At 39.7% G+C, this 23,053-nt stretch overlaps 1 protein-coding gene across 2 annotated transcripts in view; it reads left to right on the top strand.

Annotated features, from left to right (window-relative positions):
- Window positions 1-20,366, top strand: part of LTA4H (leukotriene A4 hydrolase) — a 32,761-nt gene extending 12,395 nt beyond the window's left edge. The window contains exons 5-19 of one of the 2 annotated variants that reach the window (XM_014850706.3): window positions 340-444; window positions 1,432-1,484; window positions 3,901-3,973; window positions 4,241-4,381; window positions 5,245-5,268; window positions 5,961-6,031; window positions 6,517-6,628; window positions 7,211-7,355; window positions 8,829-8,932; window positions 9,648-9,718; window positions 11,700-11,754; window positions 16,365-16,460; window positions 18,545-18,627; window positions 19,295-19,399; window positions 20,091-20,366. In XM_014850706.3, coding sequence (XP_014706192.2) covers window positions 340-444; window positions 1,432-1,484; window positions 3,901-3,973; window positions 4,241-4,381; window positions 5,245-5,268; window positions 5,961-6,031; window positions 6,517-6,628; window positions 7,211-7,355; window positions 8,829-8,932; window positions 9,648-9,718; window positions 11,700-11,754; window positions 16,365-16,460; window positions 18,545-18,627; window positions 19,295-19,399; window positions 20,091-20,208 — 1,356 coding nt within the window. In that variant the 3' untranslated portion in view covers window positions 20,209-20,366. The remainder of the gene's footprint in view (window positions 1-339; window positions 445-1,431; window positions 1,485-3,900; window positions 3,974-4,240; window positions 4,382-5,244; window positions 5,269-5,960; window positions 6,032-6,516; window positions 6,629-7,210; window positions 7,356-8,828; window positions 8,933-9,647; window positions 9,719-11,699; window positions 11,755-16,364; window positions 16,461-18,544; window positions 18,628-19,294; window positions 19,400-20,090) is intronic. The other variant, XM_014850707.3, reaches the window with a different exon arrangement.
- Window positions 20,367-23,053: the final 2,687 nt, after the last annotated feature.

Below are 23,053 nucleotides of genomic sequence, written 5' to 3'. Positions count from 1 at the left end.
GAAGTCTTACCCTCGTTTGATAGGGAACCTGAGGCACAGGGAGGTTATTTGCTCAAGTCCATGCAGTTAGTAAGTGGCAGAGTTGGGATTTTAATCTAATTCCTACCAAATGCTCTTAATATGGATAGATGAATGAACAGATATTTCATATTCATGTTTAAAGAAGCCAGTTTTACATATTGCTAATTCTATTTATAGAACTGATACATACGAGCTTATTGGGTTCACAGTCTATTGTACAGATAGTCAGAAAAGGTGAAAAATGTTTTTTTACATATATAGTTTAAGATACATAGAACGTTTTATTTATAACTGGAAATGACTTTCCTTCTCTGTTAGGTATCTGTCCCCAAAGAACTGGTGGCACTTATGAGTGCCATTCGTGATGGAGAAGCATCTGACCCAGAAGACCCAAGCAGGAAAATATACAGATTCCGCCAAAAAGTAAGATCTTAGCATCTAGATTTTTGTTGTAGTTGGATGCGAACAACAAATAGCTTTTGCCCATCCAGAGAACAAAATCGCTTTTGAAATATTTTGGCATCTAGAAAGCAGCTTCTGGCTTTTGTTTTCTTCATTTCTTTTTCTTTTGTGCTTTTAAAATAGTGTGTTCTACGTACAGTGATGTGTTGAAGGAAGAGGTGGCTGGAGGGCAGAGTAGGGAGTGTGCCTGATCCCATTTTCCTTCTTCCCGTCACTAGTAGGTTTCCTGCCCCTTTAGGTTATGCTTTCTCCTGCCCCGGCACCAGTGTGGGCATGTGGTGGTTTAGTGTTTACAAATGGAAGAGCTGTCTTAGACCAAAAGTCACTCTGGTACAGTCCTTTACGGTAAAATTCCTGTGTAGCTGGTCATTTGACTTGTAGCTTTGACCTTTAATGAATTGTGTGTGTGTGTTTACATATGCTTTTGTAATTGACCTTCTTAACAGAACACCTAACTGAGCCACACTGGACAATTTTGCTTCTGCCCGAAGCTCCCAAACCTTCAACATCCTCATACTGCTGGATTATTTTGTATGTCTCTCAAATATACCGGGAATGGTTTAAAAAAGGATTTAAAAAACATTTTTTTAAGTCAAGAGAGAAAAAACAAAAAAAGAGCACAAATTCCCTTCTTCTAGGTTAATTTTTGAGAATGCTTAAAATGTACCTTGTACTACAATGTGCAATCATGTCTTTCACATTTCAGAAGCTTTCCTTCCTAATGGAATAAAAGGGAAATAGATGTTTTGAAATGTTTTATGTCATCATTTTGAACTATTTGACTCCTTAAGAATAAGAACTGTTTGAGAAGCACGAAAGGAAAGTGATCCACACTAACGTCTGGAGATCTGAAAGGGAATTTACTTACTTTTAAATATGAATTGTCTTACTCTATAATATTTGTAAACACTAATTCGAGCGTGTGTTGTGTCTTCTTTTCCCGTGTAGGTCCCAGTCCCCTGCTACTTGATTGCTCTAGTTGTTGGAGCTTTAGAAAGCAGGTGAGCTTGTGAACAAACTTTCGGGTTTATGGAAAGATTAAACCTTGGGCACCTTGAACCTTTATCAGGATTAATCGGTAGACCATTTGATCATTCCTCAAGATATCAAGCTGACTGCTCTAGAAAAGTTCAAATCTAATTATAAAATATAAGGAATAAATTAATTTTAAATTAGAAAATCTTTACCTTTCCCCCCTTAGGTTGTCCAAGTGCTATAGAATGACCATGCCCTTACCTCACTTAGAGATCTGGATTCTAATACAAGTTGGAACAAGTCACTTCTCATAACCTCCATTTTCTCATCTTTAAAATTATAATATCTCCCTTTCCTACCTCATAGGGTGGTTACATGAAACAAAGGAGAGAAAATATTTTGAAGTACTTGGAAGCCTACAAATATTACAGAAATATAAGACATTTTATTAAAATTTTACTGATAGCTAGAATGCTCTTCCTTCTTAATTTTTTGTTTGTTCTTATTTCTAAGCAGCTGAAAATTAGGAATGTCTGTAGGGGTCACATGCTTTAAACTGCCAGAAATGTGGACATGATAGAAATGTCAGAAAAACAGATTCCAGTTCCATCCTTGGGCAACTGTCTGCATTCTTGGGCAACTCACCTCTTTGAGTTTCATTTTCTTCACCTAAAAACTGGAAATAGTAGTATGTGCTTCAAAGGACTTTGGTGAAGATTAACAGACCTAACATATGGAAAGCTCCTGGCCTATAGGAGGCACTCACTGAATGATAATTATAACAATTGTCTGTCACAGCAGCTGACAATTATAAGGTCTTATTACGTGCCAAGTTCAACGCATTATCACATGGAATCCTGACACCTTTGTGGAGTTGATACGATTATTTTTTCCCATTTTACCAATAAAGAAACTGAAGCTCGATGAGTTTTAATAACTGGCCGACAGTCACACAGCTGGGAAATGTCAGAGCTAGGACCCAAATCTAGGCCTGCTGACTTTAAAGCCCATGCAGCACAGACCTGCACTGTCTGGTGCCGCCGCCACTAACCACGTGGCTCAAGTTGTGCCGTACGTGTAAAATACACACAAGGCTTCATATGGAAAAAAGAATGTGACATATTGCATTAATAATTTTTTATGTTGGTTACATGTTGAAGTGATAGTATTTTGGATATATGGGGTTAAACAGAATATATTAAAATTTCATCAGCTGGCTCATTTTGCTTTTATTTTAATGTGGCTACTAGACCATTTAAAATGATGTATGTGGCTCGCATTTGTGGCTCTCATTAACTTTGTGTTGGCTAGCCCTGGGCTACCATTTCTACTTTGTGTGGTCTACAAACCAATAGCTTTGGCATCACCAGGAAGTTGGTTAGAAATGCAAATTCTTGGGCCCAACCCAGACCTACTAAATCAAAATTTGTATTTGAACAAGCTCCCCAGATAATTTGTATGTGCATTAAAGTTTGAGAAGCACTGCTCTGGAGTCCACTGCCTCTCTGGGGCAGGATACCAAGGCAAGCCTTGTTGTTGGGGGTTTGGTGTGGCATAAACTTTTTAAGATGAAATTTATGTGAAAAAAATACTTTTGAATTCTAGCCCTGTATAAGTGATATATAGTTCTACTTGTTTCTTCTTTTTTTTTATTGTAGTAAGAAAACCACAAAATTTACCGTCTTAACCATTTTTAAATGTACAGTTCAGTAGGTGGTAGGCTAAGTATATTCACATTGTAGTGAAACAGATCTCCAGAACTTTTTCTTCTTACAAAACTGAAACTCTATACCCTTTAAACAACAATTCGCATTTCTAATTCTCTCCAGCCCCTGGTAACCACCATTCTACTTTCTATTTCTATGTGTTTGACTACTTTAGATACCTCATAAGTGGAATCAGAGTATTTGTCCTTTTGTGACTGGCTGATTTCACTTAGCATAATGTCCTCAAGGTTCATCCCTGTCGTAGCATGTGACAGGATTTCCTTCTTCTTCTGTTTGTTTTTATATATTTCTATTTGTTGAACACTCATATTAAGAGTGTTCAACCTTTAAGTGTATAACAAAGTTTACATCTTCCTTGTTCTGGAATAATCTTTTACTGAGCTGTGACTGGGTTTCTATACTTGTGAGTCTGAAGGAGGAAACTAGATCCCCAGAGGTCTTAGCAGAGTGCTTCAGCTAACCTTTGGGGGCACTTCATGTCTCAGTTTTCGTTTGGCCCAGACTGCCCCTTATCGAGCTGCGTATTTATTGCTGCATGTACGAAAGCAGGTTTGTGTCTCCGAGAAGACATTTAGCTTCACCTCCTGCCCATAAGCACATGGCAAATCACACTCCTAACTGTAAGGATTTGCATACGATACTTTAAATCTTTCCTAGAAGCAGGTGAGTAATTTGCCTTGAATTTCATTTTCATGGAGCTCTTTAATTTTTGCAGACAAATTGGCCCAAGAACACTGGTATGGTCTGAGAAAGAGCAGGTGGAAAAGTCTGCTTACGAATTTTCTGAGGTTGGTCATATGGTTACCCTTTTTAATAATTGTGGTAGACAACAGATTTAAGATTTTGAGTATGAAATATGATAGTTTAAGTAATGTGGTAAAAGAATTAAATATATCTTATTTTATGTGAATTTGCAGTTGATACATTTTTTGTAGCATTTTCATTTAAAATAAGCATTATTAACTTCTAGCCTTCATAGAAAGCATTATGCATTTTTAAGGAATTTATTAGAGTAATAATTAAGACGTACAAATATATATGCATTAATTTTCCAGACTGAATCTATGCTTAAAATTGCAGAAGATCTGGGAGGCCCGTATGTATGGGGGCAGTATGACCTGCTGGTCCTGCCACCATCCTTCCCTTATGGCGGCATGGAAAATCCTTGCCTGACTTTTGTAACTCCTACTCTGCTGGTGAGTGTAAATAGTCCTTCATTTGAAATTAGTTTCCTCTCAAACATAAACCTAGATGTGAAGAACCTCAGAGACCTAATAATATTTTTTAAAAAGTCTTTTCTCTTATTTATATAACCCTTGTTTCTGATTTTATTGCTTGTTGTGGTTATTGCCATCATCTCATTTTTCAAAGGAAAATAATTTGGCCATTTGGGAGAAAAGAATATTAAGTTCAGGTGTTTGGGATGTTGGAGGAGGCAGGGCTGTGACACAACAATCTTGTGATGGATTATGGATCCAGACAAAGAAACTACCATTTACACTTGGCATATAGGTACTGGTAAGAAACAACAACAACTCAGTTTACCATGGAAAGGATAGGATTAGGCCCACAGTATACAGCTAATATTTTATATGCCTTTGTAAACTACTTTAAATCCTTCCTAGAACCAAGTGAGTAATGGATTAGCAACTAAATAAATAAAATAAAACACGCCACAGGAGACACAGGACAAGACAGACTTTTCTTAAATATGCTGTGGGTAGTAAGGAGAGAATGAAGATACGTAAGGGTAAATAAGAGCAGATATGAAAAATGGAAATAGGAAAATGTTTCCTGGAAGTTAATTAGAGACAAGTATGCTGGCCCTCCTGGTATTGGAAAAATTCCCTAGATGAGTGAGAGAAAGAATTATCCTGTTTTTCAGTCCGGCGTTTTTTGTTTTATTTTCTCAGTCTGTCTGTTTTGAACCCTTTGGAGTGCCATAGTAGAAATACCATGGACCATTAAGGCCAGAATAGTATATCGTGAAGTAGGCAGTTTTGAGATATAGTCTATAATTTGATGACTGCAATATTAAGGTAATTTTCTTCTTTTTTAGGCTGGTGATAAGTCGCTCTCCAATGTAAGTTAAAGTTTATCAGCATGGTCTTACCCTCAGGAAGTATTGAGTCAACTGATTTTAAAATATCCGTTGTATCGTTACGTTGAAGATATGGTTATAGAAGATAACTTGGGGATTCTTGTTGCAAGACATTGTTACGTTAAGAGTTAGATTTAATGGATTTAAGAACATTTTATGGGGGCCAGGCCCGTGGCCGAGTGGTTAAGTTTGTGCGCTCTGCTTCAGCAGCCCAGGGTTTCGCCAGTTCGAATCCTGGGCACGGACATGGCACTGCTCATCAAGCCATGCTGAGGCAGTATCCCGCATGCCACAAGTAGAGGGACCCACAACTGAAAATATACAACTATGTACCAGCGGTCTTTGGGGAGAAAAAGAAAAAAAAAAGGAACATTTTATGGTTTTATCTCTTCATATGTTTATGAAATCTTTTTTAATGGAGTCATGTATTCATTTAATTTAGTATCTTCTAAATAACTTTTTGTTTCTAAATTTTTTAATGATGCTGTACTTTTTTTGTCTTTGGCTAAATTATGACTTTTTGGCTAAACTGAGTAACTCCCTGAATATCTCATCTAATGTTAAAAAAAAAATTGAACCACATAGAATTGGAATAACTAGAATGCTTGCATGGTGAGTTACTTTAGATTAAGGTAATCAATTTTGCTACTAATCCCTTCCACTATTTTCTTTAGGTCATTGCACATGAAATATCTCATAGTTGGACAGGGAACTTAGTGACCAACAAGACTTGGAATCACTTTTGGTAAGATTTGTTTTTATTATTATTTCTTTGTTGGTTCCTGTTATCGATTAATTTCTTTCCCTGCCTCCCATCTCTGAATTGTTTTATGTGTGTATCTTGTTTTTCTTTGTGATCATCTCTGTGGTAGATGGGGATTTTAAAAAAAAAAACTCCTGTAACGCTTGTCACAATATTAGGTAGAGTGGAGGTGTTCACTTTATGCTTGTTATTTAGTTCCTGGTCTGGTCACATTATAATACACGGACACACAAAACCTGAGCCATGGCTTAATTTTTCGGGCTGCTCCCTGCTGGGCTGGGCTCCCCATTGTTCTGAATTGAATTCAGGGAAGCCACATAGGCAGTCTGCTTAGACGACAGTGTTCAGGCTGTCCAGTTGCTTTACTCTGTAGAAAAGCCAGAAAGAGAATATCTTGTTGATCAAAATGCCTTTTCCACTCAGCTAGGTCCCTGTTTTTATGATTTTTTTTTTTTTAATTTTTTCAGGTTAAATGAAGGACATACTGTATACTTGGAACGCCACATTTGTGGACGATTGTTTGGCGAAAAGTTCAGACATTTTCATGCTCTGGGAGGATGGGGAGAGCTGCAGAATTCGGTAAATGAGTGATCCTTTTAAAAGCATATATCCAAAGTTGTATGGGTGTTCAAAGATGTAGTTTGTAAAGCATCATTACTAAGTAGCAACAAGAAAGTCATTTCTACAGATGTGGAAAATCAAGCAGATGCTGTTATAATGTTCTGTTGATACATATTAGTCATTATCTATTCTATATTATGAATACTATTCATGTTCATAAACAGTAGGACCTCGCTGGGGCTTTGCAGTTAATGTACGGTCTTTGAATTTTATTTGGCATATTTATGTCATTTTTAAGTGCTCTCTCCTGAAAGCTAAATTTCCTGACTAGGCATTGAAACATTTTTCTAGTCTTTTATAAGAGCAAAGCCTATTATTGGGCAAGAAATATCATGGAACATTACACAAGTAGCTGTTCCATGAATAGACTTCCAGAAATGTATGCCAACACATCCTACAATTTCCAGTCTCTACATTTGTTTAGGTTTTAGACTCCCCTAAAGTGATGCTGCTGAGTGAAGTCACCCTTCCTTATTTGCTGTTGGCACAGTGGCAGCCAGTCTTCCTATTTGAACATTCATCTAATTTTGTGTCTTGCAGATAAAGACTTTTGGGGATACGCATCCTTTCACCAAACTGGTGGTTGATCTGACGAATGTAGACCCTGACGTAGCCTATTCCTCAGTTCCCTATGAGAAGGGCTTTGCTTTGCTCTTTTACCTTGAACAGCTTCTTGGAGGACCAGGCAAGTCGTTGGCATTTTCTGATTTTTTTTTTCTTTTTGAGGGTAATGGGAAGAATAAGGGAGAATTTTTTAACTGTTCTTTTTGCTCCATTTTATTCTTCTAGTTCATGCTGTGCATAGCTCTTGGAGAAATCCATATCATTTTCTAATGTTATGTCTCTGCTTAAAACTTTGAATAACTGCTGAGTTCTAAATTGTGCAGCTTGACTAAAAACAAAAAACTCATCAGGGGGCTGGCCCCGTGGCCGAGTGGTTAAGTTCGCGCGCTCCGCTGCAGGCGGCCCAGTGTTTCGTTAGTTCGAATCCTGGGCGCGGACATGGCACTGCTCATCAGACCACGCTGAGGCAGCGTCCCACATGCCACAACTAGAAGAACCCACAACGAAGAATACACAACTATGTACCGGGGGGCTTTGGGGAGAAAAAGGAAAAAATAAAATCTTTAAAAAAAAAAAAAAAAAAACTCATCAGTATTTTAAAAATTAGGAAAATAGTATGAAGTCATTGAAAAAACTTTGTGCAGTATAGAAGTTTATAAGAGCAACAGGTGAGAGTCCCTCAGAACACTTTGCACTCCCCGGGGAAACCACTGTTAGCAGTTTGGTGTGTATGGTTCCAGATCTTTTCCTAAGTGTAAATGAACAAACAAATAAATATAATTATTTGAATTACAGAAAATGAATCATACCATATTTTTGTTCTACATTTGTGGGGGGGTTTTTTTGGTGAGGAAGATTGGCCCTGAGCTATCATCCATGCCAATCTTCCTCTACTTTATATGTGGGAAGCGGCCACAGCATGGCTTGATGAGTGGTGTGTAGGTCCGCACCCAGGATCCTAACCTGTGAACCCTGGGCCGATGAAGTGGAGCATCAGCTTAACTACTGTGCCCTTGGGCCAGCCCCCATTTGTGTTTTTTTTTAATTCAACCATATTTCACATAGATGCTTCCATGTCAGTGCACACAAATTTATCTTATGCCTTTTAGTGCCAGCATAGTATTTCATGGTATAGATATGCCAAGCTTACATAACCTTCCCCATTGATGGGCAGTAGGTCGTCTCCTTTGTTGACTGACTTGGAAGGCCCTCCCTCACCTGCACTCATTCTGCCTGACCAGTCTTATTTTCCCCCTTTCTAGTCATACCAGGGTCATTGCTTTTAAAACTTGTGTTGTGTATTCTTTTTCTGTGTCTTTATTGTCTTGTCCTCTTACTTGTAATTAGGATTTCTCTTCTCCCTTCCCCCAAATTACATATATTCTTTAAGGCCCAACTTAAGTCTTACCTCCTTTTTTTGAACATTCTTTCATTCTAAAAGTCCTCATTGGTTTCCCTCATCTCTCAGTGTTCTTTATTCTCTGTGGTTAATAGTACAATGCCAAGCACTAAAAAATATGTTAAATAATTACCTTTCCATTAATTGACTTTTCCATCTTTCTTCTGTTCATCTTTTTTTTTTTTAAACTCTTAGAGGTTTTCCTAGGTTTCTTAAAGGCTTATGTTAAGAAATTTTCCTACAAGAGCATAACCACTGATGACTGGAAGGATTTCCTGTATTCCCACTTCAAAGATAAGGTTGGATTTTAAAAGCTTTCTTCTTTTTCATGCCCAGTATATCTTTATTTAATGGTTATTTGTTAGGCTGATTTGAATTACTTAATAGTGGTATTGGTGTAGAATTTGTCTTAAGACTCAGCCTTTCATTGTAGTTTTTCCTATTTAAAATGTGATCTCAACAGCATGAACTAATGTGTGGAATTTTCCTGTTTCAGAGAGATCTGCAATAGTATGTTTCAGAAATTTTTTGTATATATTTAATTTGCCTATTTTAATTTTGTAACAGAACCCCATTGATTAATATAAATTTATTTTAGAAAAGTGACTTAGAAATTATCTTGACACATCAGTATAGACAAAATTATAGATTTGAAGACCTAAAAGTCTGCTTCAGATTTTCTTTCAATAGAAAGATTGTTCTGGGCCGGCCCGGTGGCACAGCGGTTAAGTGCGCACGTTCTGCTTCGGTGGCCCAGGGTTCACCGGTTCAGATCCCAGGTGCGGACATGGCACCGCTTGTCAAGCGATGCTGTGGCAGGCATCCCACATATAAAGCAGAGGAAGGTGGGCACGGATGTTAGCTCAGGGCCAGTCTTCCTCAGCAAAAAGGAGGAGGATTGGCTGCAGATGTTACCTCGGGGCTAATCTTCCTCAAAAAATAAATAAATAATAAAAAATAAAAAGCAAAGAAAAGAGTGTTCTGTAGTAAACTGGATGTTCTTACTGTTCCCAGGTTGATATTCTCAATCAAGTCGATTGGAATGCCTGGCTCTACTCTCCTGGGCTGCCCCCTGTGAAACCCCAGTAAGTCCTTAACTGTTCCTGCTTTCCTTCTCATTCCCCTAGATCCTTTCAGCTCCTCTGAAAGGGTTTTATGCCTTCCTGAAGCTGTTACTAGTTAGTGATGAGAGTAGACTCCTTAGCTGTTTAAACCTTAACCCTGAGGCCAAAAGAATAATTTCCATGATAGTATAAATATAAATTAGTTCAATTCTTTACAAGTAATTACTGAGTACCTCCTTTCTGCACAAGGATGATGAGAGATACAGAGAAGGGTAAGATATTGCCCTTTCCTTCAAAACCTTTACAATAAGGTAGTTTTTCCTATTTTATAAGTATTGTGTTAGTCATTACAGCAGGGTTATTAATTATCATCCCCATTTCCAGAGGAGGCAAATTAGGCTTAGCCAGGTAAAGTGTCTTGCCTAAGGTTGCACAGTAAGTAAGTAATAAGAGTTGAGATTCAAACCCTGGTAGTCTCTAGTGTACTGCCTTTTAAACCAAACACCTTCCTCACATGAGGGACCTGAAGCCTGGTCTTCCAGGAGTCGGGGAGGCTGCCCACTCCTGCATGTCCCAGCCGGGAGCGTGATTTTCCCTCCACCTGGAATACTCTTTCCCCACTTAATCCCACTCTCAGCTCAAGAACCACTTTCTCATGGAAGCCTTCCTTCAGCCCTCTAACCAGGTCATATCTCCCATTTAGGGTTTCTTGGTATCGCCTCTTTGTAGCTGTTGCCGTAGTTTTACAGTAGTAATTTTCATTTATTTGGGTGATTATTCAAGCCTTTCTCCTTCACTGCATTGAAGCACTGTGAGAGCGGGGCTCCTGTCTGGTTCTGCTCATTGCTTTTCTTAGACCCTTGCCGTAAATAAGGGTTGCTTCCCTTCCCTGGTCTATCCCTCCCCCAGTTCTGTTCATTACGATGAGAAGGAAGTTTCAGGGCACAAGAAACAGACCAAAGGTTTTTTCTGTCCTGTTGTTCCTTGTGAAGTCGGTGCTAAGTAACATTCTAGTTGAAGGTGACATACTGCCTTGGCAGTCGGGGACCTCTGATCCCACTTGGTTTTGAGGGCAAACCCAGCCTGACTGCTTCATGAAGGTCAACTGGCTGCTGCTTCAAAGGCCATCACTGCTCTGACCCTTTATCATCTCCCCTGGGGCACAAACTCCCTTGAAGCAGGTTCAAGGTAACTTCTAATCAAAACTTACTTCATTTGGGCCCTCAGGGGCAGGTACCCCTCTGTTCTCCAGTAGAAACATTTCACAGCAAGCGAGCGTGATGTATGGACAAAGAGGACTATTTCACAAGAAATTTGCACGTATTACATGGTCTCTTCCATTGTTGTAAAACATATGATTTATTTTATAAGGTAAGAACACACAAATCTTGGTGTAGCTTGCTTTGCTTAATGGTCAGAGTTTGTTATTTCCACTTTGTTCTGAAATGAGAGGAACAAACTCATCACATGATGTTGCAGTCTCCCAAGGGTCACCTGTGACACCATTGTTTCCCCAGCGTCTGGAACAGTGCCTGTCACATGGGTGCTGGTAGATTTGTTGGATGTTTAGGTGGTTGGAACGGCAGAGGGTAGAATCCACGAGAGCAAGGCCTTTGTGTTTGTTGTTTATCATGTTGCTGGGTGCCTAGAACTGTTCCTGCCATACAGTAAACACTAAATATGCCCAGCTGCGTCCCACCTCCTTCCGCACAGACTCCTGAAGCACATGACAGTCTTTGCTGAGGTGTTCTGGCATTCTCTCTGAAGAATAATCAGGTGTTTCAGGAATTTGGTACCCACTTGGATTCCCAAGTTCTTAGATGATGCCAGTAATATTTAAGTCAGGTAGAAGATTTCCTCTTTCCATCACTCTGGAGTTCTTTGTCTTTATTTAAAAAGAACTTTGAAATTTAAGTATGTTCTGTAACTTCAAAATTGCATTTATGCAGAAGCATGTGCATTTTTATAAAAGTTAATCTCTAATACTTTTTCCTCGTTGCAGTTATGATATGACTCTGACAAATGCTTGTATTGCCTTAAGTCAAAGATGGATTACTGTGAGTAGCAATATGTGATTTTTTACTCCTTTTTGAATAGTACAAATATATCTCTACTCATGAAGGTGGGTGGGGGGTACTTTACTCATGAACGCTTGCTTTTGAAAAGCTATTCGCAAGTCAGGTTTGTCCAGAGTGATGTTACATCAGTCCCCAAGGTGTAAAGTTAAGTTTGAGAGGGAAAACAAATAGATGTTGATGGTATTGGTTCTGATTTTTCTTGATTCTTTTTGATTCGTAAAGAAGGTTTGCAAAAATATTTGCATCTTCCCTATCTTCTTTTCCTCGTAAATCATTTATTTATAAGATACTACTTCAAATATAGTCCTTGCACATACCAGGTAAATCTAAAGTGATCTTAGGTGCCCGCTAATAGCAGCTGTTAGTGAGGGAAGAACTGAGCCCTTTTGCTCTGTCAGTATTATTTTCGCGTCTATGAAACTTCCTAAAGAGGAGCTTCTTCATGTATTCACTGAAACGTAACCCTTGGAGAAACCAGAGTGAGGATGTGCCGTGGATAATTCTTTAATGGAAAATAATGAAAAATTTAAGAATAATCATTGTAGGGGAGGAAAAATAGTTTTCCCTCTACCCTTCTGAGTTCTTAACTGAGACCCCTGTAACCAAAGACAGATTAACAAGAGAAAAACTGAAGTTTACTGACATGGATACCTCATGTATACATGGGAGATGCCCGGGGAAAAATGAGTAACTCAGAGGTAGCTTTAGAATTCAGAGTTAAATACCATCTTAATAGGGACAGGAGTAGGGGCACATAGGCCTCTAGAGTAGAGATTTTTATAAAAGATGAATGGGCCCTTGGAAGAATAGATGGGAGATACGATGGTTTGTGACAAAGCTTGTCTGGGTATGTGCACTTGTGGCTTCCTCTCCTGTGAAGAGTCAGTTTTCCCTGGTTGATGAAACTCCCAGCGGGGGATTCATGACAATCGAGCCCCTTTTGGACGATCCATCTTTAGGCAGATAAGAGTTCAGAGAAAGCCTGTCCCTGCATTTGCTGTTTTCCAGGAGCCTACAGCTCAAAATAACCAGGACACCAAAGAGGCGTATTTCGGGGTGGCATATTCTGCTACCCTTCATCCTATAATCTGCAACAAACTTAGATGTTGCTTTTTGAAACTTGTTTCTAAAGGCTATTCAACCAGTATTTCTTAACAGGATCTTCTACGACATACAAAATGCTATGCCAAGCACTGTGAAAGAGATGGACTTGCTTTTGAAGCAGCCGCAGTTTAATTAAAGAAATTAGACTTATAAATAGCTAATACTGAGCAGTAGGTGATGAGCAGCGTGAAAAAGTACAGCTGAAGGCATAAGAGGTCAACAGAGGGCGCTTTGACTTCTGCCGCGGGTGGGAGAGTGGAGTTGGCTGCCGCATCAAGGAGAGCGTCCTCCGGGAGAGGAGGTTTCAGCTGGGTTTCATGCCGTTTGGATGTGGATGAAGTAGAGGAGGACGTTCTGGGTGGGAGGGACAGTGTTTAAACAAAGGTTTTTATTAAAAGCAGCAACAAAACGTGGAGCATGCATGGAGGGGGGAGTTCAGTCTGGTTAGAGCTTAGAGCCTGTTCGGGTTCCTCTCTCAGCCCTCCCCCTCCCTTCTGCCTTGGGGCTACAGCCACGCTGATCTATTTGCAGTTCCACTGAGATCCTGTTACTCCATGCCTTGCTGCCTTGTACAAGGCTGCGCGCTCTGCTTCCTAGCACCCCTCCCTTCTCTCCCCACCCCAGGCTAAGTTAGGCTCTCCCTCCTCACCTCTCAGAGAGGCCCATAAATAGCCCTCTAACACCACTTCTGGCTTTTTTGTGCTGTGGTTAAAGTACTCTTATAAGGTTGGAACCAATCAGTTAACCAGTCACTTAGCTGAAAAAGTTGGTTAAAGCAAGATGTCATAGAAACTGATCATAAGGCATTTTGTTTTAACTTAAAACCTAAACTCCTTAAACTTTTACTATGGGCCAAGGCTATGTGTCAGCTGCATAAACTACATTCATAACACACCTGTGATTTCCAGTTTCAGTTTCTTTAAAGTGGAAACAGAATTTAAATACACTTACAAAGCAATCTGTAGATCCTTCTAGAATTTTCCTATTGTTATCCCAGTCTTTTTTTTTTTTTTTAGATTTTTTTCCTTTTTCTCCCCAAAGCCCTCCGGTACATAGTTGTATATTCTTAGTTGTGGGTCCTTCTAGTTGTGGCATGTGGGGTGCCGCCTCAGCATGGCTTGATGAGCGGTGCCACATCCGCGCCCGGGATTCAAACCAATGAAACACTAGGCCGCTACAGCAGAGCGCACGAACTTAACCACTTGGCCATGGGATTGGCCCCTTGTTATCCCAATCTTTTACAAGGATCTTGTCTGCAAATTCTACAGCACCATTTTTTCTATGACAATTTTTAAGTTAATGCTTAGTTTTTCCAAAGTGATAAACCTAATATTTATAGAAATTTCTTTTTCCTTCGGCACTCCTCTTTCACCGATTTCCTATTATTTAACAAGATTTCATAATTATAAGCACAGCTGACATGAACACATTTGGAAACAATTACAGCTGACTTGGTAGCACATAAAGCAGCAGGTGGAAGCAGAAGAGCCTAGGAACTGGAGGGGGCCCACCCACTCTGCATGGGCAGCATGCCCCGGGTGGCAGTCATGTTCCAGCGGGCATGGAGAGGATTGCTTTTAATCTGACAAGCATTTTTAGTGGAGCTCATTTATAAGAAGGCCTTTACTGTATTTGTCTACTTGACTGTTTCTCTCACCAGGCTCTAATCTCCTTGAGAGCAGGACTTGTTTTTATTCATCTCTGTTTCGCCAGGGCCATCCAGATTTATGCACTGTTGGATGAATACATGAATTAGTAGAGGAAAAACAAGGTTGGAAAGATAAATTAGCTGTCTGTCATGGAGGAACTTACATGTCAGGCTAAGGAATTTAACATAATCTCTAGGCAGGAGTGGATCCTTAAAGGTTTCTGAATTGCAACGAAATGATCAGAGTTCCGTGTTAGGACCATTAATCAGGTAGTGTAATATGTAAGATCAGTTAAGACGGCAAACTTAACAGTTAGTAAGGCCGGCTAGGAAGGTATCAATAATAGTTCAGATAAGAAGGCTTGAGCAGCTTGCCTTAGAACAGTGCAGGAGGAAATATTAATAGATTTGAAAGAGATTTTTAAAGTTTAATTTTATAGCTAGTTAAGAACTTGAAAACTGATTGATGTGGAGAATAGGAAAGAAGAGTAGAAAGCTCCAGGTGTTGGGAGAACCCACTTTGAGCCAGAAGAAGGAAGAAAACCCAAATCAGGAGTAATGCCAATCAGGAAAATGAACAAGAAATGAAGGGAAAAGATGCTCTAATTTTAAATAAAATATAAACATCTTTTTGGAGATTCTCATACATCATAACGAAGTTAGAGCATTCCTGATTTTTTAGATCTAACTTCAAGATTTTTTTTTTCGAAGAAAATATAAAATCTAAGCAGCTGCCTGTTAGAGAAGTAGGCTGGTTGTACACATAGGTACCTCCATGTACCTGGCCCTCCCCGTCTCTTCCTCCTCTCTACCCACCTTGCCCACCCATCAAGGTGACCATGACCTTGAACTGAGCCTTATCATTCCCTTGCTTTTTATGTTTTTACCACTTATGAATATATCCTTAATAGTTTACATTTGCACGTTTTTGAGCAGAGAATGAGATCTGTAAGTTGTGACATTGAGGTGAAGTTCTAAAGAGGGAAGAAGTTTTGATATTAAGGGGAATTCTAAAGGGGTAGGGAGGTATAAAATAATATGTTTTTTGCAAGGATATATATAGACACCTTACATTTTCTGGAAGGATATACAAGGAACAATACTGCTGACTAAGGAATGGGACTTGGCGACAGCGAGCAAAAGCAAAGGAATTTTGCATTTGGTCCTGTTTAATTTTTTTTTTAGCATTTGCATATATTTCTTTTAAAATTAAAAAAAAACCCTAGTTTAAAAGAATTTATAACCGGTTTAAAAAGATTTAAAAACATTTACTTTGAAAAGCTTTATTTCATATTCCTTAATCAGATCTTCAAAGATTTTTGGCAGTGAATCCTAAGTTGAAAAGTACAGACCCATTTTTCTTTTTCTTGGATGACTTCCAAGATTAAGTGGGGAAAATAAAATGTCTGGGGATGAAGGGAAACATCAGTTTGTGGCCTATCAGCTCATTAGTGTGATATTTCAAAGAATATGCAATTCGATCCTTTACCCAAATTTTTGAATTGACCTGTAAGTTAGTTGACATACTTTTTATAATGTTTCTTTACTTTGGAAATGTATATATCATGAATAGTAAATCTCTGTATCAAAAGTTTCCTCTACTTTTATTATTAATAGTTTAATTTTCCTTAAGCAATATAGATTTTAGGAGTCATATCAGCTCTTTAAGTTATACTGATGCAATCTCAGAATTATTCAAGGCTAAAATTTATTTTTTACAATCTTATGCATTCTTGTAGTTCTGTCGTCTTCTTAATTTTTACTTTTATGTCAGATAAACCAGTAAATATTGCTAAATTGTACATGAATAGAAATAACCAGGTAACATTTATTTTAGGCCAAAGAAGATGATTTAAATTCATTCAACTCCACAGACCTGAAAGATCTCTCTTCTCATCAGTTGAATGAATTTTTAGCACAGCTGCTCCAGAGAGTAAGTACTGGCTCACAACATTAGCAATTAAAATGGGCATAAAGGCACAGCATTTGTGTCAAACCCAACATGGAAAAAAACATTACTGTGGAAACTAATGGAAAAAAATAGTTTATAAAATTCATTCATTTAAAAACATCTATTGAATGCCTACTATGTTTAGTATGGTGCTGAATATAAAAATATGTAAGAAAGAAATAGACCGTGTCCTCAAAAAGTTTACAATCTAGTAGGAAAGATCACACATGCAAGCTTTAGCAGTAAAAGCAGGGATATTTTAGGTATTGTTTGAGAGAAGCTTAATTAGTGAAGAAGGACTCCCTTCCAACGAGTGTAATCAAGGAAGGATTTGGGAGCAGTGGGCTCAGTCTGAGCACAGCAGCATCAGCAGGGAGGTAGAAGTTCAAGTCCAAGGGAACAGCGAGTGAGGGCGCGTGCCCAGGGTTGCAGGAGTATGCTGCAGCTCCGGGTGAAGAAGTGAAGGAAGATAACACCGGAAAGGCTGGTAGGATCAGTTGCGGTGAGTCTTGAATGCTAAGCTAAGAATTTTAGATTTGATTCTAGTCAGTAGGAAAGGATTTAACATATTTAACAGAGTCATTTGATGAAATGGTGGGTTGTGAAAATGAATCCACTGGTGATGTGAAGGCTGGATTGATTGACATGAGGAACACAGCGGGTGACGTCAGCTGGAGGACTCGCAGGAGTACAGGACCTGAGGGAGAGAGCTGGCGGGAAAGGGGAAAGGAAAGAAGAGGACAGATGAGAGGGAGATTACACCGGATGCAAGCGTGGGGTTTGGTGACTGACTGGATTTGGAAGTTAACAGGAAAATCTGTTTACACAGATTTTAAGGTTTCAAGTCCAGGTAATTAAAAGAATACATGAAACTGAAAGGAGATGCTGCCTTGTGAGAGGGAGATAATGACTAGGTCGTTACTATTACATTATAGGGAACTCTTAGGTCTAAGGACCCTGAGAGGAATGGAGAAGACTTTGAACAGGAGTTCCTATGGAGTTGACGCAAAATGAGCAAGAGGATTTTAAGCCAACGGGGGGCCTTAGAGAATCAGTTTTTAGTGCATCGAGTCCTCAGGGTTTCACAAATGTCTGTAGCACTGTCATGTGGCCGAGGACTAAGAAGAGAGAAAACGTGACAGATGACTGGGGAATAGGGCAGGCAAACATGGGGGAACGGAGGGAGCCTGGGAGGTGACCTTAACCAGCAGACTGCCAGGGTGGACGTGGGGTGTAGTTGGACTAAACGCTTTGGGAAGGGTCTAGCAGTCAGTGAGAGCAGAGATGGCTGTGGGTGTGGAGTGAGGGTTCTACTGTGAGGTGAGCTGCTCACTGCCGAGGAGAGTTACCGCAGCCTGCACTCCGCGGCCACCTCACACTCTCTACTTGTCCATACTGAATTCTTTCTTTCCTTTACCCGAACTTGTTATCCCTTTCAGCGTGGGTTAAGGTGGGCACAGGAGGTTTATGAACCCCCTGAAATTGTATATGGAAGTTGGTGTATATATGGCAAATGTATTTTTTTTTTCCCTAAGGAAAGGGTCCATATTATTCAACAGATTCTGAATGGGATCTGTAATAGAAAAGTTTAAAAAATCCTATTTTGTAGGGATATAGAAAATTTAAAAGGGATTTTAGAAGAAATATACAAAGATAAATCTGGGGGGAGTCAGTGAGGAAAAAATTAAGGAACTGTGATTTAATCTGGAGAATGGAATGAATTTAAGATATGTAGGGTATAAGGAAGAACTTGAAAGATTCTAGAAAGGGTCAGAAAGTTAATATTTATATATGTGAAAAAGTCTGAGGAGAGTAATTCTCATTTAATTCTCTACGTACCTTGCAACTTAAATTATCCCATTGCTCCTAGTATAGAACATCCTTATCCAGAACAAGTTTGCACAAAATTTATCTCAGTGTGCATTTGTTTCTTTTATTTTTATCTAACTTATTTCTATATTATAAAATATTTAGGATTTTAATCTGGCTAAGAATTTTTCTCCAGCTCCTTTCTTCCCAGGAATCCTGTTGAAATGATACATCTTACTTCTTTATTTTGCTCTTAGGCACCTCTTCCATTGGGGCACATAAAGCGAATGCAAGAGGTGTACAACTTCAATGCCATTAACAATTCTGAAATACGATTCAGGTACATCATTTTAACTTGTCTCTGTGGAAGAAAGTAGAAAACTAGTTTAGAAAGTGGAGAAAGGGAAGTACTTTATGTGGCATACATGAGTCTTGAGAAATCCTTGTCAAATTTACTGCATCTATATAAATAATTATAGTGGTCTTTAAGGAATAGTTGTAATATCAGTAAGAGGATAATATTAATCTTTTGTTAGGATCTGTTCTAAGCTCCTCTTGCCTTTAAAAAAAATTAGAATTAAGGATCCACTGGTAAATAGGCCTTCTTCCACAACTAGCCAAATCAACTCTGAAGTGGGAATAGTAAGAAATCTTTGATTCTGTTAAGTAATTAATCTTTCTTAGTTCAAATTTTTAGGGGAAGGCTTGAACCAAAGTTTATCTCCTTCAGAAATTGCATTCTTAAGTTACATGAGCACCTGTGTAATCCAAACCTTTTAAAACGTGATCTTTTTCAAGAACAAACTCCTCTTCCTTCTCTTCTCCAATTATTACATTGTATATATAAGGAATTTGAGAGTCTCAGAATAAAGACATAGTATAAAGTGGTGGACAATGTAACTATAATGGGGTTGTTCATCATTACAAAAGTAATTTTCAGATATACCTGTCATATACTGCCCCTTCCTCCTTTCCGACCCCACGGCCCCCAAAATTCCTCCTTTCAGATGGTTACGGCTGTGCGTTCAATCGAAATGGGAGGAAGCAATTCCTTTGGCTCTAAAAATGGCAACTGAACAAGGAAGAATGAAGTTCACACGACCCTTATTCAAGTAAGAACCAAATCAGACTGTGCTTTGTATATATAAGGAATGGGCAAGAGAAATCTTAAATGTTTGTGTTGTTGCTAAAATACTTTGTAAAATGCAACCTAAAAATAATAAATATTTTTAAATTTCTTAAAATTATAGATATAAGTTTGGCATAGGAATGAACACTCCCAAATACTTAAAATTTGAGATAATTTCATTAGTTTTTTTAGAAGCATTATATATGTATTACCTATTATGGGCCAAATAGGGTTAGACACTGTTGAAAAGAAATAAATCGAAGACAATCCTGTATACAGAGAGATCTTTAAAAGCAAGTAGATGATCATTGGTGAGTGGGCATGGACAGGAAAAAAAGAGTCTGAAGTTAAGTGCAAGAAGAAATGAGCAGGTAAAGCAAACCTTTTTGCTTCAAATGTTGCAATGAGATGGAAGAATAGGCTGCTTGATGTGTATTAAAAGAATGCTTGGTACAAGGGGAAAAAGTTGTATCTTGGCTGCAAGATACCATTTAAGAATATCCTAGTGAAGTTATTTGACTATGGGTTTGGCAGGACTTCTGAAAAAAGAAAATAATAACCATGATATACATAGCCATGGTTAATCTGTTTGCTTTTCACTTACTTTACAAGTATAATAAAACTTGCCAAAACAAGTCGTTATCCATCTTTCTTTTTCTTTTTTTTTTTTGCAGGGACCTTGCTGCCTTTGATAAATCCCATGATCAAGCCATCCGTACCTACCAAGAGCACAGAGCAAGTATGCACCCTGTGACTGCCATGCTGGTGGGAAAAGATTTAAAAGTGGATTAAGGACCTGCCTATTGCTGATTCCACACATTTCTCTTTTTTACATTGAATTCATAAATAAATATGAAACTTCAGCTTGCATTGTAACTAAAAATGTCTGCTTAGTTTGGGCATTTTATTGTTTTGTCAGTGATTTTCAGAAATAAAGCTGAGCTACCCTCCCCCTCTGCTCCCAGCCCTGGCCCCTGTCCAGTGGCGTGTTCTTTGTAAAGTGAATTTTAGCAAAGTTTAATCTTTTGATTTATAAATGTAAAATTTTTAATTAGTTTCATATCCATTTTCTTTCAATATGATCGCAAAAATGTCAGCGTTATTTATCTGATATTTTAAGTTCTTTAATTTCAGTCTGCTGCACACCAGAAATACAACATGATTAGGGTTTTGCTTTTTAAATTACCTCCCTTACCAAAATGTGTATAGTCTATAGTCTAGCAGGAGTGTTCTCCTCCCATGCCTGGATCCATCTGCTTGTCCCCCAGAGTTGTCCTGCTGTTCTCTCCATCAGGATCACATGGCCACCCTGAACACCGTCCAGTGTCCTTCCCATCCATCCCTCAGGTATTCTCCCAACAGTCTGTTCAACCTGCCTCACCTCTTTGGTGGTCAACAAACATCCTCACCTACAGAGAGCATACAGCTCATAGAAAGACATACTGAAAACAATATAACAACTTGAACCAAGTAAGAGTAGTAGCACCCCTGTGAGTGCAATATGGTGCCCCAGGGTACCTTGGCACACAGTTTGAGAACCACAGTAGTATCGGTTAGGATTCTTTGCTTGTAAGCAACAGCAACCCAAATGACTAGAAATCCAAAAGGGAAAAGGAGGATTATTTTAAGGATACAGGGTAGGGGGAGGATATCAGAACCTGTGCACAGATGGCTGACACCTAAGACTGCAGAGCCATCAGTACTGTGGTCTCTCATTTCTGCTCTCGAGTCCACACTGTGTAATCTGGCTGCCCTCCAGCTTTACTGTTGTTCTTGCCACATAGAGAGACTGTCTTAATTCCAGATCCCCAGAGGTGAGACTCTGACCCAGCTTGGGTCCACCCCTGGCCAAATAAACTAAGGGGAATGGCATCTTAGAGTACAAATGTGGGTGGGTTATGTCATCATGAAATACTCCCAAAAAGTGCTAATGTAGTGACAAAAGTCTTCAAATGCATAGGCGTGGGCACCAAAAGGTGGGGCAGATATTGAACGGACATTCCTGTCCCTGTCTAGTCCTGAGACTTGTCCCTTGCTCTCACTCTCCCTGGTGGTTCTCCTCTTGGACATGTACCTACACTACAGTGTGGCTCCGCTTCTCAAGCTCTGCTCTCACTCTCGTCTCAGGAAGCAGAGGAGTGAGTTTAGCTCCAATCCCTGGTATATGATCATGTTCTAAGTGATTAGACTTTAGCAAATCCATGGACCCAAATGGTGCTTTTCAAGGCTCTTGCTGCCCTATAAGCTTAGCCGACACTCTAAGCTCGTGTCATTCGCAGTCCTCACTGATTTGTGGTACTGAAAGCGAATTGGAGCAAAGGAGGTTTGGAGGGTGGTGGTGAAGGGTGCTCTGGAGAAGGCAGAGGGCGCTGAAGACAAACATCCATGCAGATTTACCTGGGGCCAGCTCCGTGGAGTCTGCATCTGTTCACTTCAGCTAATAAGCATATGTTGAGCGTCTTTGTGCCAGGCTGGCTCTACACATAAAATCCTGGGTGAACAAAGATAAGTACTTTCTATATAATGCTAAAAAAGAGGTATGCTAAAGCAGCCTGGAGAAGGGCCACGCAACCCAACCAAAGTGTTTAGGGAATGCTTTCTGGAGAAGAGAAGGCCTCAACTGAGTCTTAAGGAATAAGAAATATCTAGCCAAGCAAAGACAATTGGAAGTGTCTTCCAGGTGGAGAAAGAATGACATAAGTAAAGGGATAGACTTTTGGGTTGTTTGGGTCATAAATTTGCACAGAGCCAGTGGAAACAGCTTGTCTCTGCAATGTGTCGGGCCTGAGTTTGGAATCCTCAAATGGCTGGGCGGGACTCAGATTGCTGGGCGCTGGTATCATCTGGAGGCTTCTTCCCTTGCATGTCTGATGTCTGGCCTGGGATGACTCAAAAGCTGGGCTCAGCTGAGACTGGCAACTGATGTGCCCAAGTAGTTTGGGTTTTCTCACAGCACAGTGAGTAGTTGGACTTCTTAGTAGTCTTGTATTTTATAAGTTTGCATCCATCACCAGAGAGTAAGTGCCATGAAGGCAGAGAATGCACCTTGCTTCATTCCCAGCACCTAGCATAGTGCTTGGGACGGAACAGGCGTTCAAGAGATAGTGGTTGGATGAGTGAAGGGAGGAGGGCAGAAAGTTAAGGTGCTTCACATCTAAGGACCTCACTTTTCTCAGAGATGCAGGAGGTAAGGTCCTCCTCTGAGAATTAGAGGAGTGGATGTGGAGAAGGTGTTGAGGAGTGGGGTGAATGTCTTAGAGACTGAGGGGCCGGGCAGGGAGAAGGGCAGAGCCCCGATCCACACCATCACAGGGCCTTCTGGAGCAGAGCCTCCCACCAGCGTGAGCACAGAGGGTGGGTGTGGTGACGACCGCGGGTCGGGTTTTACTCAGAGCAGAGGCACAGGGTCATAAAAGAATTCCAAAGTACTGAAGAGAATGGTCAAGGTGAGCAACTCGGGGACCAGCTTCCTTGGAAGGGGAGTGAGGAAGGCTGTGGGAAGTGGAGGGAACAAGGAGCCAGGAAGTCAGGTCTAAGGGCAGAGAAACCAGTGGAGAACTGGAGGCTAGAAGGTTGTGGTCAGAGGGTGGGGTATTGGAATTTAGGATTTCTTATGTGTGTCCAGTTCAAGTGATGA

Source organism: Equus asinus, chromosome 4 (assembly GCF_041296235.1).
Source record: "Equus asinus isolate D_3611 breed Donkey chromosome 4, EquAss-T2T_v2, whole genome shotgun sequence".
Lineage (NCBI taxonomy): Eukaryota > Metazoa > Chordata > Mammalia > Perissodactyla > Equidae > Equus > Equus asinus.
The sequence above is the reverse complement of the archived record's forward strand: the minus strand, read 5'-3'. Positions and strand labels throughout refer to the sequence as shown.